The sequence below is a fragment of the Chamaea fasciata genome, unplaced genomic scaffold (assembly GCF_029207755.1).
Source record: "Chamaea fasciata isolate MVZ Bird 193981 ecotype frontalis unplaced genomic scaffold, bChaFas1.0.hap1 SCAF_11, whole genome shotgun sequence".
In the NCBI taxonomy this organism is placed as follows: Eukaryota; Metazoa; Chordata; class Aves; order Passeriformes; family Sylviidae; genus Chamaea; species Chamaea fasciata.
Window position 1 is genome coordinate 4,611,364 of NW_027094096.1, and position 25,169 is coordinate 4,636,532.

The 25,169-nt window shown below is 55.6% G+C and overlaps 4 protein-coding genes across 8 annotated transcripts; 3 read left to right on the plus strand and 1 right to left on the minus strand.

Annotated features, from left to right (window-relative positions):
• The first annotated feature begins 53 nt into the window (after positions 1–53).
• On the plus strand, positions 54–4,126 carry ESPNL (espin like). Its single transcript, XM_066193835.1, has 3 exons — positions 54–556; positions 640–703; positions 2,370–4,126. Exons 1-3 carry the CDS (start codon positions 54–56, stop codon positions 4,101–4,103), a joined length of 2,301 nt encoding a protein of 766 aa, XP_066049932.1. The 3' UTR covers positions 4,104–4,126.
• A 216-nt stretch (positions 4,127–4,342) lies between these two features.
• Positions 4,343–8,302, plus strand: KLHL30 (kelch like family member 30). 5 transcript variants are annotated; one of them, XM_066193791.1, is made up of 9 exons: positions 4,506–4,762; positions 4,896–4,958; positions 5,160–5,729; positions 5,811–5,979; positions 6,170–6,256; positions 6,478–6,633; positions 6,727–6,915; positions 7,454–7,599; positions 7,918–8,302. In XM_066193791.1, the coding sequence occupies exons 2-9, from the start codon at positions 4,956–4,958 to the stop codon at positions 8,167–8,169; spliced, it is 1,572 nt and encodes a 523-aa protein (XP_066049888.1). In that variant the 5' UTR covers positions 4,506–4,762; positions 4,896–4,955; the 3' UTR covers positions 8,170–8,302. The 5 variants fall into 5 exon arrangements, with proteins under 5 accessions (XP_066049885.1, XP_066049887.1, XP_066049888.1 ...); XM_066193788.1 differs by having other exon boundaries at positions 4,343–4,762; positions 4,893–5,729; XM_066193790.1 differs by having other exon boundaries at positions 4,343–4,762; positions 4,896–5,729.
• Positions 8,303–8,906: 604 nt separating this feature from the next.
• Positions 8,907–10,583, plus strand: ERFE (erythroferrone). The gene is made up of 6 exons (XM_066193793.1): positions 8,907–9,216; positions 9,348–9,520; positions 9,611–9,719; positions 9,789–9,879; positions 9,990–10,068; positions 10,450–10,583. The coding sequence occupies exons 1-6, from the start codon at positions 8,907–8,909 to the stop codon at positions 10,507–10,509; spliced, it is 822 nt and encodes a 273-aa protein (XP_066049890.1). The 3' UTR covers positions 10,510–10,583.
• Positions 10,584–13,711: 3,128 nt separating this feature from the next.
• ILKAP (ILK associated serine/threonine phosphatase) lies at positions 13,712–25,166 on the minus strand. The gene is made up of 12 exons (XM_066194015.1): positions 25,062–25,166; positions 24,409–24,474; positions 23,931–23,987; positions 22,924–23,049; positions 21,934–22,060; positions 21,037–21,143; positions 20,478–20,571; positions 18,606–18,693; positions 17,311–17,432; positions 15,483–15,602; positions 14,138–14,219; positions 13,712–13,973 (listed from the first exon to the last, which is right to left on the minus strand). The coding sequence occupies exons 1-12, from the start codon at positions 25,102–25,104 to the stop codon at positions 13,833–13,835; spliced, it is 1,173 nt and encodes a 390-aa protein (XP_066050112.1). The 5' UTR covers positions 25,105–25,166; the 3' UTR covers positions 13,712–13,832.
• Positions 25,167–25,169: the final 3 nt, after the last annotated feature.

Genomic DNA, 25,169 nt, shown 5'->3' on the forward strand with positions numbered 1-25,169 from the left:
CCCAGCCTTCAAGTCCTGCCAGCAGCCGGGAGAAACCGAGTCCGGGAGCAGCCATGGCAGAGGTCAGGCCAGAGCCTTCAGCGCCGCGGGCCGTCAGGGTGTGCCGCATCTGCGTGGCTCTCCTGCGAAGCCCCGCTGCCGTGGAGCCCTGCGGACACGTTTTCTGCCAGGCCTGCATCCAGCCCCAGGCTGCCCCCGAGGCCGCCGCCACCTGCCCGCTCTGCCAAGGGCCCATCGGGGCCGTCCGCCCGCTGCCGGGGCAGGACACCGGGGCCGGGCCGTCCCCACGGCGCCGCCGCCGCCGCCTCCATCCCTTCGTGGTGCGGTGGCGGCAGCGGCAGCAGCGGGAGGCGCGGGAGGATGCAGCTCCTGGAGGTGGCCGGCGCCGAAGACTGGCCGATGGGGATCGGGCACCGAGCCCCGTGCCCCGCCAGCGTCCCCGCAGAGAAATGGACGATCTGCAGAGGAACGGGCTGGGGCAGCTGCCGCCGAGGGAGCACGAAGCCATGGCCGCAGGGGACAACCGGCACCGCCCCGTCGTGATCGGGTTTGACAGGTGGATTCCATGGCCCGAGTGAAGTCGCAACCAGGATGCCGAGAAGAGCCTCGTCTGTTTTTTTCCGCCTCTTCGCACATTAGCGCGAGACTGGAGGAGTGGGAGCTGTGGGAGGAAACGCATGGAGTTGTAAAACTTGGGGAGAGGGTGGGATATTGATGTTAGGTATAAAATAAACTTTTTTTAAAATTCAATTTGAAGCTTTAGAAAGTAGTCATTCTTTATCAGCGCTGGAGACATGGAAGAATATCTCCTTTAATCTGATGTGTGTGGTGAAACTTCACAACAGGGTATTTATTCCATCCTGATCATACGTATTCATTATAATGAGCCTCCTAGCTAATACACAAACACCACTTTCCTAGAAGTAATTTGCATGAATTCACCTTCTACTGGAAGTCCTTTCTGTGCTGCTTTGCTCATCCTTGTGGATATGTAGCCAGGAAATGGAAAGGGAGAAGATGGAAAGGGGGCGTCCCCTGAGACTCTGAGCAGATCCCGAAGGGGCCGGTGACTGCTTTCCTGAGGAACAGGATGAGAAAAGAGGCAGAGATGGAGGTTTAGGGCAAAACCTCCTCTCCTCTCATGCTCTTGCACACCCTTACACTGTGGAGACCTGCGATCCCAGAAGAAGGTCTCCAGGCTGGGGGAAACAGCCTTGTCACAACCCTTTTCCAAAGAGCTTTCAGCCCTCTCCTACAGCAAAGCACAACCTGCGCTCGTGCTGTGGCTCTATTGCTGGGCAGCATAAGCTCATGCTCCCCTTGAGAGCTGGATGTCAGCCTTCACTGGAGCCAGGGAGGCTTGAGAGGCGGATTCTGTAATGGATCGTCGCCAGCTAATCGGTGTTTATAGGCTTTAGATCTGCTGCTTCTTAATTTTATTCCAGCCCCTCGATTGAATTTCTTACATGTAAGTGAGCCCCACGCGTCCATCCTAGCCATATATAATGGATGGCGGTGTAGGGGAAGAACACAAATGTGGCTGAATGCCAGTAACCAGTGCCCAGGCAGCGATGCAGCAGAACCCTCTGCTGAACATCCCCCAGTGCCAGAACCTGCCCTCAGTGCCTCTGCGCAGGGCACTGTCCCCAGCAGCTGGCCTGGGGCCATGCCCACTCTGGGCCATTCTCCATTGGTCCCAAGAGCAGGACAAGGCTAGGAGCCAAGTCACCAAGCCACTATCTCCAGGAACTGCGCCTGTTCCACCCACTGAGCCCTGGTGCTGCCACTCGATGCCCCATCAAATATTAATACAATGCTCCAAGCCTCTGTGCCGTGCCCCAGGAGTGCAGCCCTGGCCCCTGCCCTCTCCAGGGCTGTTCGACCACTCCAACCTCCCCTCCTGCCCCGTATTGGTCATTGCTTCTCACACAGGGACTTTGGGGATGCAGCCGCACACCTTTGGGTGTTCCCTGAGCAGGGCACGACAGGACCCGACCCCCTAACTTCAGTAGCCAGCTCAGCCCCCTGCAGCAGGTAAGACCCCACTGGGGCTGGGGCAGCGGGCACCGCTATCCCCGAGGAATGCCAGCCTGTCACCCCAGGGAGCAGCAGGACGGGCTGGGGGCGTGGGATGCCCGGAGAAGGGCTGGCGGCCATGGGGCGGCCCCGGGCTCGTTCCTTGGCTGCAGGGGGATAGCGGCAGCAGGGATTCCTCAGCTCCGTCCCGTTCTCTGAAGGAATCAGATCCACCCGTGGCTGTCCCCCGAGGAGGGTTCTCCCCAAGGTCCGGGCTGATGTGTCGGGTCACCCCTCAGCTGGGGGGACCCTGGAGATGTTGGGGCCCACCTCCCCTTGCTGCCCTCCCCCAGGAGGAGGCCCGCGCCTCTGCCCCCAGCAGCCGCCCGGCCCGGCAGGGGATGGAGCCCGGCAGGTCGGTGCCGGCGGAGCTGAAGCTCCGCAAGCCCTCGCAGCGGGCCAGGATCCCGGCGCCCTTCCTCGCCCACCCGGTAGGTCGCTGGCTCGGCCCGCGGCCCGGCTCGTTCCCTCGGCGGCCGTACCCCTTCGAGTCCCCCATGACTCTATCCGCACAGGACGGGGCGCCTGGCCCTGCGGGGCCCCCCGGGCCGGACCCCGCGGAGGTAGACGCGGAATCCCTGGTGCCCACGCACGATGAGCGGGGCCGGCTCATCCCCGAGTGGAAGCGGCAAGTGATGGTGCGGCGGCTGCGGGCCCGACTGGCGGCCGAGGACCCGGCGGGAGGGCAGGTACGAGGGGCACGGGGAGTGGAAAGCGAGCGGCTGTCGGAAGTCGCTGACCGCCTCTCTCCGCAGGATGCAGGCTTCTGGAGCTTCTCGCCCTCCCACCAAGCCGTGCTGGGCCCGTTCGGGGAGCTGCTGACCGAGGCAGACCTGCATCAGTTGGAGAGGGCAGTGGAGAGCCTGCGGCTGCGGCGGCGCGGCGAGGTGTACCAGAGCGAGCTGCGGCGCCTGGTGCGGGAGCTCCGCGCCCTCTTGCCCGCCCCGCTGCTCAGCATCTCCGTCCGCAGCCCCCCGCCCGCTCCGGGGCAGCCCCTGCCCCTCTGGTGCAGCCGCTTGGCCGGCGCCGTCAATAGCCTGGCCGCGCTGCTGGGCAACACCGAGGGGGTCTGGGGTCCCCGCGCTGCCGTCGCCGCGCCCGCCGCTTCCTCCGCCCTCCCCGCCGCCCCCTCCGCCCTCCCCGCCGCCGGCGGGCATCCCCGGGAGCCGGGGGGCAGCCTGGCGCAGCGGGAGATCCGGCAGTGCGGGGTCTGCGTCCGCAGCCTGCGCGGCGCCTTCGAGCCCCCCTGGGGGGCCGCGGGGAGCGCCCCGGCCGGGGGCGGCGAGGCCGAGGCCGCCAGCGACTCGGGCATCAGCTGCGAGGAGGCGTTTTCCGACGGCGGCGGCGGCTCCCCGCGGCAGGGGAAGGGGCCGGGGCCAGAGTGGGGCAGCCTGAGGAAGGAACGGATCGTGATGCTCTTCCTGAGCCACTGGAGACGCTCCGCTTACGCGCCCCTCCAGCCCACCGCCGCGGACCCTCGGGAGACGGCGGGGAGCGGGGCGCGGGCGGCGGCGCGCCTGGCGCGGCAGAGAGCGGCCATCCAGAGGCTCCTGAGCGGCTGGCGGGACGCCGCCTCCCGCCGCCCCCCGCCGCCGCCCCCCGCCCGCACCCTGCTCTCCCCGGAGCAGTTCGTGTCGGCGGCGGGGGGCGGCCCGGCCGACTACGAGAGCCTGTCGCTGGAGCTGTTCATGCTGGGCTATTTCCGCATCTTGGAGCAGGACCTGCCCCCCGAGGAGCGCCGAGGTCGCCACCTGCTCTGTTTCGAGGTGTTCGAGCAGCTGGGCCGGCACGGCTGGCGGGCAGTGAGGGCCTTCCACCGCGCCGTCATCGACGAGATCGCGGCCGGGCGGCGCGGCTGGCGCGACGGCTTCGACGACATCAAGGCACGGTACTTCGGGACTTTGCAGGGCCCGGCCCAGCGGCAGGGGCAGGCCGGGGAGGAGGGGGACGAGATTTGTCGCTACATCGATCGCAGCTTCGCCTTTTGGAAGGAGAAGGAGGCCGAGATCTTCAGCCTGGAGGAGTGATGCCGACGGGCTTCGGAGGCCGCGGGCTGCAATAAAAACCTTCTCGGTTCTGTCCCAGCTGAGCGAGGCTTTCCGGGGCGGTGAAGAAAGCTGCTAAGCTGGGCGGGCCGCCTCAGCACCCCAGCTCCCCCTCTCCCAGGGCGGGTGTTCAGGCCTCGGCTGTCGCGGAGTGAGATAACGACCTATATTTATAGCGACACCGGCAGTGCGAGCCGGAGGAGCGAGGAGGGGCATCGCGGAGACCCCCCCTGCTGCCGAAGGGGAGGAGGGAGGGTGCTGTGGGAGCTTGTCCCTCCAGGATCGGTGTCCAGCCTCCCCTTCGCCAGGGGAAAGCTTTCCTAGAGGCAACAGCGCCGCGGGATGGGGCAACGACGAGGGTGGGAGGCGGCGAGAGCTCTGCCCGTGGGGTGCCTTTAAGAGCAGGGAGCGGTGTCCAGGTGCCGCCTAAAAATAGCGAATACCCCTCGTCTCCTGATCCCGTGTCATGCGGCGTGTCCCTCCCTGCCCAGCGCCGGAACCGCGGTCCCTTCCCTCCCGCGGGCCGGCCGGGCTGGCGAGCACTGCTGAGAGCGGGAGCGACCGCGCCGAGAGGGCTCAAATCACCCCGAAAATCATCCCCAAAGGTCCGGTCGCCGCCCCGGCAGGGCAGCTGCGGCGTGGTGAGGAGAAAACGTGGCCACCGTGGGAGGGGGGCTGTGGGAAGCGCTTGTGCAGCCACTGCTGCCCGTGACTCGGGCACGGGAGGGTGTGGCGGCAGGGGGAGAGGGAGACACCGTCGCCTTTTCCTAGCAGGGACACCCTCGCTTCCCGCCGCTCGGGCTCTGCCCGCCTGCCACGGCCATCCCCGGCACCATGGTGAGGAACATGGACGACTTTGACTTCTGCCTGCCTTCGCACGCTCAGGGCGTGCTGGAGGGGCTGCAGCAGTTCCGCACCAACCCCAAACTGGCCGATGTGACGCTGGTGGCGGGCGGGCGGGAGTTTCCCTGCCACCGAGGCATCCTGGCCCTCTGCAGCCACTACTTCTATGCCATGTTCTCCGGTGACTTTGCTGAGAGCATCGCAGCACGGGTGGAGCTAAAGGAAGTAGACCCCGGTGCGCTGGAGATGCTGCTGGATTTTGCCTACACGGGAAAGGTCACCATCAACCAGGGCAATGTGGAGAGGCTGATGAGGACCTCCAGCCAGCTCCACTTCCCTGCTATCCAGAAGGTCTGCAGCCGCTACCTCCGGCAGCAGATGGATGCCACCAACTGCCTAGGTATCTGTGAGTTTGGTGAGAGCCACGGCTGCCCTGAGGTCTCCTCCAAGGCCTGGTCTTTCTTGCAGGAGAACTTTGAAGCTGTCTCTCTTCAGGAGGAGTTCCTCCAGCTCTCCAAGGAGAGGTTGGCTGTCTACCTCTCCAATGACCAGCTGCAGGTGCAGGAGGAGCGGAGCCTGGTTGAGGCTGTACTGCGCTGGGTGCGCCACGACCCGGGATCCCGAGCCCAGTTCCTGCCGGAGCTGCTGGAGCTGACTCACCTTGTCTCGCTGCCTGACCAGTACCTGCAGAACCTCCTTGCCACTGAGCCTCTTGTTCGTGACTCAGACGCCAGCAAGGCCCTCGTCGCCCGATCCCGCACCACGGTGGGTACCCCCTTCCCTTAAATGCCGCTCCCTGAGCCAGGAAGGAGGAGCCTGATGGCCCCACCCTGGCCTCTTCATCAGGGGCAGAGTGGCACTGGTGCCCTGAAGAACCCCCCAAGCCCACCACAGAAGCTAGAGGAGGTGCTGGTGGTGGTTGGTGGCCGTGTGCTGGAGGATGGTGAAGATGAGGAGAGGGGGCTGGAAATGCCGGCTCCCACCAGGAACTTCGCCTTCTACAACCCCAAAAGCAGTTAAGTGCCCCCCACTTCCTCCACCTCCCTCCATGTTAATTAACCATCTGTCTACCCCAAAGCCACCTCTTGCCAAACTAGTGTCAGTTTAGAGGGACACTGGTTGGGTTGGGATGGGCTTGAAATAGGGGTGGCATAAAAAGTGTCATCGCTGGCTGTGGGGTCATTGCTTGGCTCTGTGGGTTTCAGGGCGATGGATGGCTCTGCCCGACTTCCCTGATTACAACAAATGGGGCTTTTCCCTGGTGACTCTGAACAATGACGTGTATGTCACAGGTCAGTGCCAGGGCTGCTGGTGCAGGGTGGGGGCTTCAAGGAGCAGGGACGCAGGACAGGGGACAATGACACGAGCATGAGGCACTGGTGTGGGGCCAGAGGCTCCTCTCTGAACAAAATCCTCTCCTTACTCTCTGCTTGGGCAAATCTGGCCCCTGGCAAGGAATACCCAGGGACGGTGCACTTGGAGAGGGTGGCCCACCTGACCTGTCCCTCTCTAGGTGGCTCCCGGGGGTCCCAGAATGACACGTGGTCAACGACACAGGCCTGGTGCTTCTGCCCCAGGGATGGCGTGTGGAATCCCATCGCTTCCATGCTGAGAGCCCGGACAAACCACACCAGCGCTGTCCTCAACGGTGAGATCTACGTCATTGGGGGTAAGGCTGCAAGGACCCTGTGGGTGCTGCTAGGGTGGGGTCCATGCGTGCCCCAGAGCAGCAGGGTGGCTGCAGTGTCCTGTCACCCTGCAGGGACGACAGTGGATGTGGTGGAGGTGGAGCGCTATGACCCCTACAACAAGAGCTGGTGTGCCATCAGCCCGGCCCTCAAGTACGTGAGCAATTTTGCAGCTGCCAGCTGCCTGGGCAAGCTCTACCTGGTGGGCTCCTGTGCCGTCAAGTACAACGCCCTCACTCTGCAGTGCTACAACCCTGTCCAAGGTGAGAGCTGACCCTGCTGCCACACCCCACCGGAGAGAGGGACTGAGGGGGACTCCCAGGCTGGTGACCCCCCCCAGACTGCCAGGCATGCTCCTGTGGGATGTGAGCAGGTGCTGACGGGATGTGGTGATGGCCGTGGCTCAGGGCCCACAGCCCTAGGAGTGTGGCTGTTAGCAGCACAGACCTGAGCCACAGATGTGTGACACAGCCCAGACCTGAGCTTCACTGGAGTGGAGTCTCTGAGGCATTGGGGTAGGGGAGGCTGCCTGCCTTAGGAAGAAACTAACGCCCTGTGACAATGCCACCTCCTCAAGCAGACTCCATCCCATCCCACAGCACCACTACAAACCATGTCCCCACCCCCAACTATTTTTTATGCAAGACCCTGGACTGGATGGGGACTGTGGGTGCCAGTCTGCCTGGCTGGTCTGCCTCCTCCCTTTCAAATTCCCCCTGAAATAGCAATGCTTTTTTCAGCAACTGGCAGCTGCATCCAGAGCCAAGGGTGGGATGCACTGCTAATGACTGCTCCTTGCAGATCTGTGGAGTGTGATCACATCTCCCTTCATCCCCAAGTACCTGTCGGCCCCACGCTGTGCCACTCTGCGCGGGCTCATCTACCTCATCGGGGATAACACCAAGAAAGTCTACGTGTACAACCCGGAGGCAAACATCTGGCAGAAGGTGGGATGTGGGACCAGGCATGATCAGTCTCCCAGGGATATGGGGATGGTGTTCCCAGCTGCTTCCCCTCAGTACCAGCTGCCTCCTCTTCCTCCTACCCACTCATCCCTTGGCTCTCTTAACACCTGCAGAGCTGAGGATGCCCCATTCCTTCCTTCCCTGTTCCCCATCACAAGCACACAAGGCAGCAGCGGCCCCCAAACCCCACAGAAAGAAAAGATGGGATAGGGGAACAGATCTGGTGGGTGACTGTGCTCTGTGGTGGGAGTAGGAGGTTACCAAGGACTCCCTGCATGTCTCACCCTGTCCCTCACACAGGTGCAGCTCCTACACACCCTTCATGAGAACGGTGGGATGGTGGCACTGGGTGACCGGCTCTTTGTCACTGGTGGCCACTGGAAGGGCATGGACGGGGACTACCGGGTAGAAATGGAGGTGTATGATTGCACCAAGGACCTCTGGACCTGTGAGGGCTCCCTGCCCTGTCTCTGGCTCTTCCACAGCTCCTCCTCCATCTTCATGGACACCTCCAAGTGGACAGAACCTTTCCAGGGTGACCATGAGTGGTAGGAGAGCCATGCTCCCCTTTTTCTGCTGTCTGTTCAGGTTGGTGAGTGGGAGGTGGAAACCCCTGTGCCAGGCTGGCTGGGGCATCAGGAGCATGTTCTCCCCCACCACCGCAGAGAAAAGGCTTTTCCTTATAAATATGCTTTGGTTAATCTTCTCTTCTTTTCATTTGTGGGTTTGTGGTTGTTTCAGAACTGCATCTCCCCCCCTCTCCAAAACCCTAAAGATTTTAGGGTTATTTCAAGTCCTTCCAAAATGTGGTTCATCCCATCAAAGCCTGACATTACTACCTGGGGGCAGCAGGCTGTGCATAATCCTGGTTTCTCTCCTGGGATACACAGCATGCACCCCAGGGAAGTGATCCATGGCCATGGTGAGGCAGCCGGCACTGGGTGAGTCCCTGCTGCTGCCCCAGCCCCCGTCTCTGACGGTACCGATGGCAGAGGGATGGGTGAACACAAGACCACGCTTCCCCGACGGCTGGGCCCACAGCCAGCACGGCCGAACGGTTCAGCTGTTCCACCTCCGCTTTTTGGGTATCTTCGAAGCGGCAAAACCACGCCGCTCTGAGGAGCCCCGGGGGCGGGGTGCGCGTCTCCCGCTCCAGGCGCGCCCGCTGCTCCCCACGGCCCACGCGAGGTTTTCCCCGCGGGGAGGTCCCCGCGGCCCGAGGGCAGAGCCCGGCAGCGAGGCGGGCCCGAGGCGGGGCCGGGCACCCTCCCGGCAGCTGCGGCGGCGGGATGCGGCTGCCGGAGCTGTGCCTGCTGCTCCTCTACGCCGCCGGCGCCGGCAGCGAACCCCCGCGGGCGGCCCCGGGAGCAGCCGCGGGACGCGGGGGGCCCGGGGCGGCCCGCGTGGATCCCCGGCAGGCGTGGATGCTGCTGGCCGGGAGCCCCGGGACGGGGAGCGGCGATCGGGGCCGCGGCGGCACCGGGGCTCACGCGGGAAAACCAAGCTCGGCTGCCGCGCAGGCCGGCGGGACAGGGGCTGCCCCGGCCTCCGCCACCGTGCCGGAGGAGCTGCTGAGAGAGCTGCAGCTCCTGCTCAGAGGTACCGGGCTGGGGGACCCACGGTGGGAACTGCGGGGACAGCAGGACGAGGCAAAGCAGGGCTGGGCAGCAGAGCCGGGAAAAGTGAAGGTTCCCTTCCTAACGTCAAACTCCGGTGGGGTTTGGGGTCAGGCATGGCAAAGATGCGCAGGACAGCTGGGGAAGGGTGCAAGGAGGAAGAAAGCAGCAAAGGCAACCCCCAGGCCGGGGCCCAGCGTCGTGTGGAAGCAGCCTTCCACTGCCAAACGCGCGAAGACATTCCTGTGGAGCAGAAGATGTGGCAGGAGCTGGGCTTGTTCTACATTGTAAGTGCCCAGCCTGCCCCTTCTCCCTGCCTGCAGGGACAGCTGCCCTGGCACAGGGACTCCTCTAACTCCAGACATTCCCTATCCCAGCCTGAGAGGGAGGGGATGTTCCACCGTGGCCCAGGGCTGAACCTGACCAGCGGGCAGTACACGGCCCCCATTGCAGGATACTACGCCTTCACCAGCACGCTGCACATCGGTGAGCCCCCAGACAGCCCCAGGGTCCGGCGGGCAGCCTGGGACGGCTCTCACCCCCTGCCTGTCACAGGGCGCAGGGAGCCGCGCAGGAAGGGGCAGGGATGCCGCGGGAGCCGCCTGCGGGTGCTGATCTGTGTGCAGTCCCGCTGCCAGCACAACAGGTACGGCAGGGCAAGGCCAGGGACCCGGGGCCAGGGAGGGGGGAAGGAGTCCAGCAGCCCTGGGAAAGGAGGGGCCCGCTCCCCCCAGCACCACGCTCCCTCTTGTGCAGCAATTTGGAGACCGTATCCCGGCTGGAGAGCAGCGGGGACCGTTTCACCGTCTCTGTCACAGGCACCCTGTACCTGCAGGTTAGTGCTGCCACCTCCAGCGGTGACAGAACTGGGCAGGAGGTGCCTTCCATGGCCCCAGCCCAGGGCTGGCCATCAGCTCTGCTTCTCAGGCGACCTCCAAGCCCCAAAGACAGGGAAGAGCACTGCTAGGGCACTACAGCACAGACTGTGGCTGGGCTGCCCTAAAGGCTTTGTGCTGCTCTTTTCCCAGAAGGAAGGGTAGGGGCAGTTCCTCCAGCTCTTGGTTGCTGTGTGCAGGGGAGAGCTCTCTCCTTGGCTCTGCCAGGCCATGCCTGGTGCCCAGGGGAGGTGTCCTGGCCCTGCTAACCCCTCTCTCCCCCCAGGCTGGGCAGTATGCCTCTGTTTTTCTGGACAACACGGCAGGCTCTCCCCTCACAGTTCAAAGTGGCTCCGATTTCAGTGCCATTCTGCTGGGAGTGTGAAGAGGCACCACACTGAACCTGGGCCAGGAGCAGCCAGACCCTTCCCTTTGCCAGGCACCATCACGTCTCCCTTGCTCAGCACCAAGCCTAAGGAAGATAATTTGCTCATGCAGGAAACTGCAGTCTGGTCTGATACTGCTCATGCTGCAGAATCAGCTGAAGATGGACAAAAGATCATGAAGATGATGATGATGATAATAAAGGAGCCTGACCAGGACTTAAAGGCATTCGCTTTTATCTAAAGGCTAGGCCTAGAAGTTTTATCTTGGAAAACAGTGCTGACAGTGGCAGCAGATGGTTGCCTTCTCCCTAGGGCTCAGCTCCCACCGTGCCTGGTACAAAGCCCCACACATCCACTTTTGCCCTTAGTGGACACTTCCCTTCCCTGCTCAGACTTAAGTCTCAGCAGCCCAAGCCAGATTATGTACTGCTTTAGCTTTCCTGCAGGGTATGAGCAGTGAAGCTTTGCTGGAAGAGGCTCACATCCTTTGCACTAATCATCAAAGCAAAGCCCCAATAATGCTGCACATTCGATTAAAGCAAATTCCTGTCCTGTGCCTTTCCACAGCAGGCACTCCCTGCCTGTGGCACAGGGCCCGGGCTGTGAGCAGCAGAGATATGCTCTTTGCTCTGCCTGTGATAGCTGCCTGAGCTGAGCACGGGCACAGGCCTACGTGACCAGGCCAGGGCTGCAGGAGAAGCACCAGGAAGGCTGAGCGTTTGATTTCCTAGTAGCACTCAGTACTGGCTCAGTTGTGCCAGCAACACTGCAAGATAGCCTGAGCTGTACCCAGCCCCACCTTCCCCCAGGGGCGTCCCTGGCCCTGCCTGCCCTTCCCCACAGGGCTGCATCTCCTTGAGGAGCCTGGTGAAGGAGCTGTTAATGCTGCAGTTTATGGGTAGGAGTGTTTGGGTCTGGGGAGCAGGGGGGACAGTCTCAATGCTGACTTCTCCCAAAGCAAAGAGAACTTGTCTCTGAGATCACCCCCAGGTGATCAGGTGGGCAGCAGCCTCTGGCACAGCTCCCGCCCAGCTGTGAACTTGGCCGTGGCAGCACCTCCCAGTCCCCACACACAATGAGCCAAGGCAGCCCTGCTCTGATCAGCTGCCTTCCTTCCTATGGCCCACACCTGAGCAGGCAGAGGAAGACTCAGTGTCGGGAAGCAGGACTTGCCCAGCTGTGAGCTGTCCTGTGCAGGTGAGATACCGAGAGCCCAGTGCACCTGATCATAAAACCAAAAACACGAATTAAGTCAGAGGTACTCAAAGGGTAATTCAAGTGTTGGAAGGGGACAGAAGCTCTGTCAGCCCCAAGGGACAGAACTGCACACAGAGCACTTGTGCATGGGCCACCCTAACGTGGTCCTGGAGCTCTCCTCAGTAGCAGCACACTGCTGAGCACTGCAGCAAGGAGAGTAGTGCTTTGTCAGGAAACCTCCTGCAGACCCTGTCTTCCCACGAAATTAATGCAAATAGTTGGTTTTACTTCCACTAAAGCTGGGGCTGAGCCTGCTTTTCTACCTGGCTATTCCCAAGCACGGTGAGACCTGCTCCTTCCTTTTCCCCTTTGCCATGAAAAATGGACACTTTATGGTAATTAACTGTACCATAACACCGCATATTCTGATCCTAGCTGGAGCTGTGCTTTCAGAACCTTTCCTAAAAAGAAGAAAAACAGTGTTTTAAGAGAAGGGAGGGGAAAACAGCCAGAGAAGGATAAGCTAACAGCTCACCAGCTCCTGCACTGGAATTTAGAGTGGCCTCCTGGAAGGAGCCCCAGAACTGGAGCATGGCTCAGCTCTTGCAGTGGCAAGAGTGCACAGTGCAGGAGGTGGAAAAGGGGGAGCTGAGAAGGGAAAGCAAGTTACCTTTCTGAAATCTGCCATCAGGGTTTTCTTTTGCCACAAACAGAAGCAACTCCATGCCCCTCTGTCTGGGCTCTCAAAATTTGCCTTTCAAGAGTAGAAACAGGAGAGTGTGCTGCTAATAAAGGCACTCCCTCTCAGCACCTCCTGCAGTGCAGCCTTATATCAGAGTACACAGACACTGTATACTGTTCTGCGGGGAGCAGAACAAGATGGCAGAGGACAAGCACTACCCAAAATCTGTGCCAGCGGGCCACTTCCTTCCTCAGTCCTCTGCAGGAGATGCAGAGAGTCAGTGTGCACCCTCAGACTAAGCCCATGAAGTGTAACTGACTACTGTAGGAGCAGAAATAGAAGTAAGATGGTCAAGCCACCTGTCCCAAATGGGACAGCCATCGTGCGCTCTAGCAAACATGCCAAAGCTGGGACCATCTCCTAAAGTTCCAGGGATACAGAAAACAGAAAGGAGCCAGGGAAGCTGCACAGCCCTGCACAAAACAGCAGGGACCACCCTGCCCTTGCCCCCTTCCCCTGGGACTACAGCTGTGCCTCATCAGAGCAAGGAGGCAGCCACAGTGCAGACCCCTCCGCTCACCCCCCTCACATGCAGGGTGGGGAATTGGAAACTTAAGTGCTCAGGTAGCCTAATCCATTTAGCTTTCATTCTGTCACTTGGTCTGAAGCCAAATTTTCTCTGGAAAACAGCACACTGACTGCAGCAACAGCTGGTAGAGGCACTGAGACAGCATGAGATACCAGACACTTATTAGTACCTAAAACCTGAGATGCCTTCTCCTCAGATAGCACACAGCCTGCCTGCAGCTCAGCTGCCTGGCTAGTCCATTTGCCGAAAACACTTTTTCCAAAAAACATCAGGAGCAAACTCCAACCACTTTTTCCATACCAACGTTGTGGTAAAAACTCCAACATGTTCTGCAAGCACAGGGCAGGTATGCTGCTGCACTGCAAGGGGTGTTTGTGTTCCTCAGCTGCAGGCAACCTCACAGCCCAACTTCAGAGTCAAAAGATTTCCTACCCAGTGTGAAGAGGCCAGCCCATTCCACATCCCAAGCTGGTGCCTTGAGTCTGTATGGTACAGCCTGTCCAGGAGCTCCCACTGAGTCCTGGGACTCCAGGCTCTCCCAGGGTCTTGCACAAAGCTCAAGGATGATATGGAGAGCAAAACTGTCCCAATCCATTTAGCTTTCATTCTGTCACTTGGTCTTACACTTGCAGTATTTGAAGCAGCTGGCAGAGCTCATGCCCCCAGATGCCTCCTGCTAGCACCCCTGCCAAGTGAATTTACTGCATTTCCCAAGACACTCAACCCTACTACTCAGTGAGCTGAACCTATTAGAAAAACACCATCTTTATTTACACTGAAGAGCATCCAGCAGGAGCCACCCTCCCCCAGGCACACAGGCATGCACACAGACCTCTCCCTTCCCTTCCCCTGCACCTCCCAGCCCCTCCCTCAGTGCTCTATCCGCACCACCATGACCGTGACGTTGTCGGCCGAGCCGCGCTGCACCGCCTTGTTGGCCAGCCTGTTACAGGCAGCCTCGAACCGAGCGTCTGCTTCCAGCTTCCCCTCTCTCATCTGGATATTCTTGTCCTGTTGGGACACAGGAATTTGATTGCTCCCGGAAAAGGTGTTTTCCAAGCATTGGGAAGCAAAACAAACGCAGACGAGCCAGGGAGTAAGGGAGGGTAGCGTGGCAAAGCCCATTTCATGCCCTCTGCACTGACAGACCCAGCCCCAGGCCGCCGGCTCCTCACCTCCAGGCAGGACACAATGAAGTTCACAGCTTCTTCTGGTGTAAAGACTTTAAAGAGGCCATCACATGCTATCAGAATGAACCTGGAAATCAAGGGGACACAGGTTCCAAGGCTGAATTTTTGGCTCCCCAGCTTGCAAATCCCTCCAATCTCTTTTATGAACATTCACGCTCAGATCCAAAGGGAAGATGCCATAAAAGCTCATCTGAAAATCCCTTGGGACATACCATTCATGGCAATTCAAAATACAGGACAAAGAGCCAGGCAACTAATGTCAGACCTAGATCAGGACATCCTGGCTGTCCTGCAACACTGGCAAGATCATATATGATCCTGGTCAAACTCTCCATTGTTTCTCTAAGAATTGCTTCTTTCCTTCGAGTCCTTTTCATTCATGTATTTTCTCTGTGACACAGCTAATGCAAAGGAATAGAGAAACAAATCTGAATCCCTCACGTACATCACTTTATATCTCTACACTTCTGAGGTATGTGGTAATTTAAATATGCAAATTCAAAAGAAAAGCACATGACACAACTGTGATCAGAAAACTCTGACACAAAATATTGCCACAGGCTGCAGAAGGTTGAGGAGATACAAAGCCCAAGGCAAGGACAGCATTCCCCTTAGGATGGGGAGACAGGCTGCTGTGCACTCCCTGCCTGCATAGGGAATTGTATTAAGCAGGAGCCCTAACCAGGGTCACCAGGACAAGGAAAACTACAACCAACCTACAGAAGTGGTCAGTCTGCACACGCCTCTGAAGGCATCACTTCAGTGCCTGATACTCAAGAGTATCTTTAGAAATATTTTAGTGGATCACTTGATATGGAGCTCTAATCCCAGAAAAAGCAGCACTGGGTACTGGGTTACACTCTCACCTCTGAAAGTCTGCAGGGCCATAATGACACGAAAGCTCACTGCAATTTGTTGTTGCCAATCATATCATGGAAAAGTATCTCAAATCTTCAAATATCAGAGCTGAATGCAAAAGTATTTATGGGCACTACAGCTGCTAGAAACAACTCTTTGACAGAACAGAGACCCAAGAACTCAACCCTTAACTAACTGCTTGGACACTGGTTTGTGAATTTAATCAGAACACAAAGAATAACTAAGACTTGTGTATGCTATTGCTATGAGGCTGGTTCCTCCAAGAGGAGAGGAGCAGCATTATCCCACCATTCTGAAAAGGAACAGAAGCAGAGAGACATCAGCAGTAAGAGCATCCTCTGATTCTGGAGGCATCAGTCTGTAGTGCCTTGGCTCTCACAGCAGAGCAAACAGGGCTGTGCAGCTTCTGAGCAGAGCTGGGACAGACCCCACCACGCAAGGGCACGTTTACCTGTCATTGTGTGTGAGTTGGCAGCGTTTGATGTCTGGCACAGAGATAACACCACAGCGTTTGTACTGGCCATCCCCGATGGAGCGGGAAACCTCCAGCACTCCCAGGACTCTGCCATCCCTGCACAAGGAGAGAGAACACTGAGAGCCCTCCCCACATGTGTATTTCACTGCACTGCCTGGTGGGGACACTTCTGCATCCATCTGCTTGGACAAATAACGAGCCACTTCCCCAGCAAGTTCAAGTCTTTCCTTCAAAGTCTTCTTCCCTTTCTGTATGTTTGTGTGAAGCTCTGGGAAACAAGTGAGGGGAGGAGGAAATTAAGTCAGGAGACTTCAAGGCTATTTTCTGTCACCCTGCCCTAACTCAAGTCCTGCTTAGGCTAGCAAACTGAGGCAGTAAGAGTTATATGTGAGCTGAACTCTCAGTAGCATAGTTTGAATACAGATTATTTTTTGGCAAGATATCCAACAAACTGCTCTTCACTAGAAGCAGAGTGGCAGAGGCAAGAGGTCTGAGTCAGCAGCCCCTCCTGTGTCCTGTCTGAGGACACCAATCCTTACAGACTGGCTCAGCTGCAGGCAGTTCCCAGGAGTGAGAAACACGGCATGTTCAGCTCCTGATCACTCGGCCTTTAGTAACCACTGACTGCAGCAAGCAGTTCGGTGAAACCGAAATTACAACATCCTTCAGGAAAGGGCTCTGATTTGTTAAGCTTTTCTAATTAACCAAGCTCCCTAGAGAAACAGCTTCCCACACTTCACCTTTCCAACAATCAATCACCTTTTCCCCAAAAAGGCTCTTCTGGGCCCTCTGGGAATACACAAAGCTCATTCATCTCATAGTCCAAGCAGCCCTGCTTGAGACAAAAGCAAGAAGCAAGGCATGTCACAGAGAAGAGATCTGACACTCACACACTTTGTGGCTTATCTCTAGGGCCCAAAATATTGAACTGCAAGCAGTGGGAGAGGCTCCCAGGCAGTCAGGCACCAGTTCTGAAAGGAGCTAATAGACACTGGGCCATCTCTTTGCCATGTGCAAAGAGAGATCAGTGCTTAAAGCAGCAGCAAGTGCTCCCCAGAGATAAGGGGAACAAAGCACTCCAGACACGGCAGCAGAACAGAACTGAGCCCACCCCTCTCCCCCTTGGGTGCATTTTGCCTCCACACGCATGAAGATCCTTCACCTGCACTGAATCCTCTCTTTGTGAAGATGCCACTAAATCAAGAAACAGCCTTCAAAGACGAGAAAGAACCTAGCCAGGGAGATAAGACTCAGCTGTTGCATTTAACACCAGCTCCCCAAACAGCCATGAACTCCTTTTTGCACAGGAACATTAAGATGTAAGAGCATTCAGGCTCCAGAAAGCTCCCTCCTAATGCAGAGAGCCTCAGTGCATCAGCTAACCCCAGGGGAGCAACACCAACTGACATCGAGGACTTTTTGTGCTCTCACACCATGTCCCCTCTCACAGGGCAAGGAGAGAGGAGTCATGCTGCAAGGAAATGAGTTTTGTTCGGCATCACAGTGTGCAGAAAGCAGTAACTTCTTCAACAATCCAATCCAGCTCTGCAGCTCAAGCTTAAGCATGCCTATGCTGGTATTTCACATGGGTCCTGCCTTGGCCATCCTAAGCCTCTGGGAACCATCAACCAACTCCAGTAACTGAATCCTTACAGGCCTCAGGCACCACTGTGCTTCCCACAGGCACCAACAGATTCCCTCAACCAGGATGCTCACTGGGCTCAGGAAGCTCTAAAACCTCAATGCTCAGGCCCAAAATCAGGCTAGGGCTTAGATGAGCTTATTCACACCCTCAGGCACTCACCTGACGTTTCCCCCAGCTTTCTGTATCCGCATCCTCTCCTCATACTGGGTGGGGTTGTGCTCCTTACTGAGGCTTAAGGCTGTGTGCTTCTGACTCTCCTCATTGTAACGACACAGGATCGCCTGTGCTGACAAAACACCAGCATCAAACAACAACACTGCTGCAGCAACAGCTGCAGAGAGACAGCCCCAAACTGGGGTGAACAGTCCTACATCAGGCCAGTGGTGTTTCTCAGGGCTCATTCCTAGGCAGGAGGTGATGTTCAGTACTTTTGTCCGTGATGTGGATGCAAGAGCTGAATGCACCATTACCAAGTTTGCTGATGATACCAAACTGGGAGTGCTGTGGACTCTCTGGAGGGACAAGAGTCCAATAGAGGGATCTGCACAGCTGCAGCATTGGGCAATGCCACTGGCACAGAATTCCTAAGTCCAAGTGCAGGATTCTGCACCCAGGGTGGAGCAGCCTGAGCACAATGTGAGCTGGGTGAGGAGTGGCTGGGGATCAGCCCTCTGGGAGGATCTGCTTGGCAGCAGCTCAGGAGGAACCAAGGCCAGGAGGGCAAATGCCATCCTGGGGGCACCTGACACAACGTGGGCAGGGGTCAGGGAGGGGAGCAGGGTCTGGCTGTGCTCAGCACTGGGGGGCCTCACCCAGAGCCCTCAGGGTTAGAGATGATGGGAAGGTGCTGGAGTGTGTCCAGAAGAGGAGAACCACGCTGGGGCTGGGGCTGGAAGATGTGACCTGGGAGGAGGCTGAGGGCTCTGGGTTTGTCTGGTTTGGAGAGAAGGAGGCTGAGGAACAACCTTATTCCCCTCTGCAGCTTCCTGAGGAGGGGGCATGGAGAGAGAAGTGCTGATCTCATGGGAATGCTGACGTTCAGGCTGGACATTAAGTAGTGTTTCTTTACAGAGCATATAATAACCAAATACTGCACCAGGCTTCCTGGAGAGGGGCTTGATGCCCCAGACTGCCAGTGTTTAAGAGGCATTTGAGCAGTGGTGTAACTTCAGGGCAGCCCTGAACTGGCAGGGCAGTTGCACCAGATGATTGTCAGAGGTCCCTTCCAACTAAAATATTCAAATATTCTCTTCTTGATACCGTGAGATATTTAGCACCAAGAGAGAGCTTTCACACATCACTGTTTTACACTATGGGAGACAACACAGAAGTACTCTGTGCCCTCCCGAAACAAGATGCTTTGTAGGAACAGTTGAGTAGCTCATCCCAAACAAACCAACCCACAAAGCTCTGGGCAGAATAAAGATGCCATCAGTGGTCTCCACTGTGCTTACCCGGCTGTCTCCGAGGTTCGCTATGTAGAGAATATTGTCCACAGCTAAGACACAAGTAGCTGTGGAGCCATCCTTCCATGCTGGCTTCCTGAAGGGAACCAAAAGGAGATTACTGAAGGGGAAAAACAACACTTAAGAAGTTACAGAGTGTTCCTGGGGACTCAAAGAAGCATCCTGTGCCAACACTCAGCAATCAGGTAGCACAAGCCCACAGCAGCTGCCTGCTGGCAGCTCAGGCTGGTGATAAACAGCAAACTGGACAAGGAGAGAGGAACTACACAGACTACAGATTTCTGAATGCACAGCCAATGCCCAGCTGGTGTAAATACTGCCAACCACAGCTCCCACACCAACTCTTCCTCACACTCAGCTCCCAGCAAACCTCATATATGAGCAGAAGAGGCTCAGCCCTGATGGCTGCACAAAGGCATCACGAGCAAACAAGCACCCCACACTCCTTGGGAAGCCTCTTCTTTGCAGCCAAAGGAAGGCACAGCCAACTCTGCAGTAGAAACGCCTTCTTTTTTGCCTACTTTTTTTTCACAGTATCCCTGCCTCCTCCCCCACCACAGCCCTCAGCACCCCACCTCAGCAGCACCACCACTTGCTCAGTCACTCTCCTCCTATTTCACTTCCTGTAGTTAAGCCTTTATCTCTAGAGCTCTAGGTAAAATGAGAAGCACTTCTTAGATTACAGCTGTCAGACTAGTCCTGTCCACAAAAAAGCCTGACTATAATGCCATTCTTCACTGACACCAGCTTTGAGAGACTAATTTCTAGACATATTTCACCCAGTTTTTCCTTACTTTGAAAGTGTGGCTGAATGAACATGATTCATTTCACCATCAATACAGCTATTGCTAGCAATCCTTTGTCATGCCTTTGCCATAAGTCATGTTTCTGACTAGAGGCTGGTTTGAGGAAGACACTTTTATTGTGACAGACTCAAGAAAGCATCATCCTTTTGCCTGGTCAAACTTCTCGTTCTGATTAGGCTTAAGAGACTGATCCAGTTTGCAATTTACTTAAAACTGAAAGTTTTCAGGGAATGGCAGAATCAAATGCATTAACAGTCTCTGCATCTGTGATAGAGGTGTCACTGTGAAATAATAACAGTAAAAAAACCAAATCAAATATGTGTAAAGCATTGGTAACAAAGTGACTGTGTTTGAAATGCAATCTGTATCTTCCCTAGTGCACACAGTGGGTGTGTCAGTTCAGTAGAGACTGAGGGAAGGTCAGGGTGCTTGGCGCTCCACAGCCAGCAGCAAGGCAGGCTGGCATTTACCCCACAGAGAGACAGTCTTCATCAACATCTGTTTTCTAAAGAGTTAAAGAAACCAAGGTTTAAATTTACATTGGGAGATGGAGGTCTTTCAACACAGGGCATTAAAAGCTACCTCAGGAATGTGTTCCAGCCTGGGAAGCAGAGCTCTAAAGAAAACTTAAGTGGCCTCTACAAATCCCCTCCTTCCACAGGCTGATGCCATCAACAGAGAGATCCCATCTCAGGCAGTATGGGACAAGTCCCTTCAGCAACATGGCAAGTCTTTAAAATGAAGGCAAACAAGATGCCCTGATAAGGACAGAGGTGATCCTTGGACCTGTTTTGCTTCCCTCCTTCATGAGGAACATGTAGTTTAGTCTAAGGGATCCTACAGACTGCTTACCACAGAGTAAGACCAGAACATGCCATGATGTAGTTCTAGCAAGCACTCAGCTGGCAGAGTCACAGCCTGGCACAGTGGAGCTGTGTGGAGTTTTGCCAAAGCACAACATGACGCAAGGAAGGTTTCCTCTGCCCTGCTCACAACTCAGACCTCAGAGATGCACGCTAAGAAATACAAATGAACACAAAGTATTTGCACTTACTGGCTGGATGCCTGCTTTAGAAACTCTTCATCTGTGTGCTTGAAGGTGTCCAAAAGGCATCTCTTCACAGTTTTCTCCACACTGGCTACTTCACCTGTCAGAGAAAACAGCACCTAAGCTCCAAGTAAAACATATCTGACCTATCCTAGTCTGTCCCTTTGATCACCCAACATTCAGTCAGGCAGTGGATCTTTTGGACTCTGCAGAGCAGCTGGGGCACATCCTGGGCTTACCCCACCAGAAATCTATGTAGTAGTGTATGTGGAGAGTTTATTACATAAACCTTTCCACTACAGAAGTATTTTCACACCTGATCTGGCGCTGCCAAAACTGGTAACAGCACATCTCACACTTGTTTAGAGAGTCACAACTGGCTACTTGCACCCTTGTGCCAAAAAGGCTTCCGGCCCTCTTCCCCAGGAGACACAGAAGTCTTGAAGCCCTCTGGGAATAAGGGATGGGTACTGTAGGACTACACCCACAGAGATCAGTTTCCCTTATCCACTGCCAAGGCAGAAAGGTGACGGCTGTCCTACAGCCCTTACTCCACTCCTCTCACCTTTTGGAAATTTCTTGATCAGGTTTTGGTGCAGATTCTGTGCTGCAAATTTTGAGGCTCGGACTCCCCCGTGGCCATCAAAAACAGCGAAGTACGAGACACGTGTGCTGTGAGGGAATAAAATGCGACAGAAAAGGCTAAGAAAGGCCAGGGAATGGGATCCAGTACACCCCTCTCCATAATAGCCTGCCCTGTGTCAGCCAGACTGAAAATCCCACACTCCAAGGCACAAAAAGGTAGCAGGTGTCTGAGCTCATATATTCAGCATTTACATGGTTTACATGTTCCAGCACTGAGCTGAGAACTTTCTTGTAATTTTCCACTCCTCAAGAAGATGAAAGGCTAAAGGGTTTACAGACCTTAACCTGGCATAAAAGCAGATAAACATTTTACCTCAAAGACACTGCAACTCTCCAGCATTACAGACATCAGTCTAGCCAATCCTAAATACCTTCCATGCCTAAGCTTGTTCCAACTATGCTACAGACAAAAACTTGGATCTCTCAGAACACGAATCTCTTGGGCAGTACTAGTCCAGAAGCTAAACCCAGTATCAGGGTAATGCTTGAGAGCATTCTTTTGATTTTACATACCCACTTACATTTGGATAATAGAGGATCAACAACTAGAGTTATCAGGCCCTCATAAAGTCAGTGACTGAATTCACTAAGCATGCTTCAAAGGGAGGTTTTTGTACACACCAGCCCTGTGAATTGCCTGGGAACACAGCTAGCTGATGATTCACCCCAGGTCTCCCAGTAACAAGCCCAAACCTTGCACCACAAGACAGGCAGACATGAGCATCAGGTGTTCAAAGCAAAAAGGATCATCTCATGGGCTTAGCTGAAGCAAGCTGGAGCTCCCTCAGCCCCAGGATGGCAGTTCTGGCCCACTTACATCTGGGAGGGCAGAGGCCGGCATTCCTCGGTGATATCGTTCAAGATGACATGTGCATCCTGCATGTCTTCCCTCTCACCTTTTCTCTCTGCCACGTAACCCTTCAGTCCAAAAATACCCACTGATCCTAAAGGGGAACAAAGCAGACACAAGCATGCAAATCAAACTCCTCTGTCTCCTCAGCTCAGGGTAAAAACCAGTAAGTTCTCAGCTTTCAGAGCCCTGTCCTGGCAGTGCAGCCCTCGTACTACAACAAAACATCTAGCATCTGCTGCTAAACAGGACTTGTTTATTTTGTAAAATGGGGTTTTATGTGTCTCCAAGGCCAGCAGCTCTAAAAGCAGCCTGCCCTCATTTTAGCAGGTAGCTGTAGCCAAGCAGGACTGCTGGGCATTGGACAGGACTCTTACCAAACAGGGGCAGGGGACAGGGTGGGCAGGGGAAGCACGTGGCACTGGACCAGCAGATTAAGTAAAGCACAGCTTTAAAGAGTGAACTAAGGACAGGAAATCCAGGCCTGATGCTCCCAGGACATGTCCTTTCCTTTGTACCCCTGAACACACCTTACTCCCAAAGCTGCAACACAGCACTCAGGCACTGAAGCCAAAGGCCCTGTATGTAACAAGCCTGTCTCTCCCCATCCCTGGCAACCATAGCAGAGACATCTGTGGATGTGGCAAAAGAAAGTGGAGTGGCTCCAGCCTTACAGAGGTTCCACACCCAATCCCCCTTCTGGCAGCACAAGCACTAGTCCTGCCAGTGCTGAGGTGCCTGCTGCTGCAGCAGGGACAGTGAGAAGGCCCAGGGGAAGAAGGCAGACAGGGCCAGGAACTCAGGGAGCTCCCACAGAGCCCTGCCGCAGTTTGTCTCCTGCAAGAGGCTGGAAAGGCAAGCAGACTGAAGAACCAAAGCTCAGCTTTGTTCTGGACTTACTCAGCCCAACGCCAAAAGTACAAATTGAGTACATTTGTTTTCAAACTGTCTGAAAACCTTTACAAACTTTCTTTTCCACAAGTTCTTCCCTGCCATTCGTCTCTTCCTCCTCCTCCAAGGACTTTCTCTTCTGCCCTTTCTCTTGGCTCCCTGCTGATGAGAGTTGCTTAGTAGCACTGGAGGCTGAAAGAAAGCAAAAATGCAGCTGGCTCAAGTGTTCCAGGACTGTTTTACTTGCATAAATTCAGCAGCAAATCCTTTAATACCAAAACACACTCAAGAGTGCAGGCAGGCTCACACATTAACACAGCATTAAGTGACCACAGTCATTACTGAACAACCCACAGGTTTTATTCCTTAGTTAGCAGGCTTCTTTTTTTTTTTTTTTTTTTTTTTTTTCCCCAGTTAATTGCTCAGGAAGTTAATGTCACAGGCTGGAAAATTTCTGTGTTATTATTATTATTATTTTCCTCTATGATCTCTGCCCACAACAATGCAAAGAAGCTTATTTTATTACTCTGAATGTGCATTTTTTAAAGGGTTTAGAAGAAGGCTACAAATGAAAGTTAGCAAGCAAAACCTGATGTCAGAACTCTGGCTTTTTCCTTCTGGAGATTCAGGCCCTTATGGGTATTGTGAATTCTCTCAGCTCCTCCCAGGTGACAGCAAGCACATGGCTGCATGCAGAAAGCCCTGCCAGAGCAGCAGTCTGGGTTTGAAGCCATTTGCAGCAAGGAACAAGGAGGAATCCTATGCCTACAGCAGAAAAGCAGCCAGGGCAGTGGCTGCACCAGGCCACTTTCCCTCCCAAAGCAGGGAGCTTTCAGAGAACCAGGGTCCCCAAAAGACAGGAATGTACTTCTGGGAACAGGCCTAATTTTAAGATTCAGAATCCTGATTTAAACAATTGGGGCACAAATTGCCACGACAAGTGTCAGCCAATCTGGACTGGAGAAACAAGCACCAGGTTAACTTGCTGTGTGTGCAACACAACAGGCTGCACCATGGGCTTTTCCCAGAGAGGGGTGGCTCAGCAGAAGCTGATGAGGGACACAGCTCCTTACCTGGGTCACCGCTGCTGGCTGGTGGGAGGCCATCGAAGAGCAAAGAGCCTTCTTTTCCTGGAGCACAAGGAGACAAAAATAACTAAATACCTTTGTTCCTTTCAGGGAATAATGCTTTGCCTATGTTTCTCCTTTCAGGGAATAATGCTTTGCCTGTATCTCTCCTGAGCTGAAGAAATTATGCCAGTTTCTCAAAGAGAGCCAAATTTCTACGTGACTGGTGGGGCAAACACAGGCTCTGCATTACCTCCAGGGAACATTTTTGTGGAATGCTTTATAGAATATATGTGGAACATTCATAACACCCTGGTTATAAAAAACCAAACAGGATGCAGCTGGTCTGCATAGCAGCACTGATAACCCCGCTGTCTTTATTCTGTCTAACAAAGAACAGGATTTACACACATTTCATCTGAAAGAGATGCTGATGCAGAAAACACAAAAAACCAAACAAATGGCAGGAAGAGAGCACCCATACCTGAGTCAGCACTGCTGGATGGTGGGAGATCATCGAACAGAAGAGGCCCTTTATGGGCATCTTTCCCTGCAAGGCACCAGGGCAGAGTAAGGAACCACTGCAGGCACTCCTGGGGGCGCTTGTTCTAAAACCACTGTCCCCAAGCCAGCACAGGTGTGGTAAACCAGGAGAGCCTTACTTCCACCTCTAATTTTAGCAGCTGCTACACAAGCAAAATAACCACCTGCCTAGGGCTGAGGGGAACTTTTGTCTTGAGAACAGATTTTTGGGGTTTTTTTGCTAGCGATCCACTAAGCTCGCATTAACATCTCTCAGCAGCACAGTGAGGGGAAAGGCTCCAAGGCAGTCTAAACCACAGAGAATTACGATTCATAGAACATGCAAAAACGCGGAGTAAATTGCAGCGGAGCGAGTCCCAGGAGAAAAAAAAACAACCCACAAAACCCACCAAACCCGGTAATTTCTCCAGCGATTATTAACCTGTCCCCTCACCCTCCCCCTCGCCCCTCAAGCTCCCTGTGGCGGCGGCCTGGCCGTGCGCGGAGCCGAGCTGCGGCAGGCCCGGCGGGGTCCGCAGCCCGTCAGCTGAGGCCGCGGGCCGGGGCCGGGCAGGCCCGAGGGACAGCGCGGGCCCGAGCGGGGGGTGGCCTCACCCGCGGCGGCGCCGGGCTCGGGCAGGTCCCCGAACAGGTCCATGGCCGCCGCTGGCTCCCGCCCGCCCCGGCGCCCGCCCAATCCGCACCCGCGGAGGGCCGGAAATG

Excerpts from the sequence above, each read along its gene's own strand:
- ESPNL (XM_066193835.1), top strand. The coding sequence starts at position 54 with ATGGCAGAGGTCAGGCCAGAGCCTTCAGCGCCGCGGGCCGTCAGGGTG. Across the intron at positions 557-639 it reads GTCGTGATCGGGTTTGACAG|CGCGAGACTGGAGGAGTGGG; the intron begins GTGGATTCCATG and ends TTCGCACATTAG. Across the intron at positions 704-2,369 it reads TTGTAAAACTTGGGGAGAGG|GAGGAGGCCCGCGCCTCTGC; the intron begins GTGGGATATTGA and ends GCCCTCCCCCAG.
- KLHL30 (XM_066193788.1), top strand. The coding sequence starts at position 4,956 with ATGGTGAGGAACATGGACGACTTTGACTTCTGCCTGCCTTCGCACGCT. Across the intron at positions 5,730-5,810 it reads TCGCCCGATCCCGCACCACG|GGGCAGAGTGGCACTGGTGC; the intron begins GTGGGTACCCCC and ends CCTCTTCATCAG. Across the intron at positions 6,634-6,726 it reads TGAGATCTACGTCATTGGGG|GGACGACAGTGGATGTGGTG; the intron begins GTAAGGCTGCAA and ends GTCACCCTGCAG.
- ERFE (XM_066193793.1), top strand. The coding sequence starts at position 8,907 with ATGCGGCTGCCGGAGCTGTGCCTGCTGCTCCTCTACGCCGCCGGCGCC. Across the intron at positions 9,880-9,989 it reads TCCCGCTGCCAGCACAACAG|CAATTTGGAGACCGTATCCC; the intron begins GTACGGCAGGGC and ends CCTCTTGTGCAG. Across the intron at positions 10,069-10,449 it reads CAGGCACCCTGTACCTGCAG|TTCAAAGTGGCTCCGATTTC; the intron begins GTTAGTGCTGCC and ends CTCCCCTCACAG.
- ILKAP (XM_066194015.1), bottom strand. The coding sequence starts at position 25,104 with ATGGACCTGTTCGGGGACCTGCCCGAGCCCGGCGCCGCCGCGG. Across the intron at positions 22,061-22,923 it reads GGAAAAGAAAGTTTGTAAAG|GATCAGTGGGTATTTTTGGA; the intron begins GTTTTCAGACAG and ends GTTCCCCTTTAG. Across the intron at positions 13,974-14,137 it reads TCATTGTGTCCTGCCTGGAG|GACAAGAATATCCAGATGAG; the intron begins GTGAGGAGCCGG and ends GTGTCCCAACAG.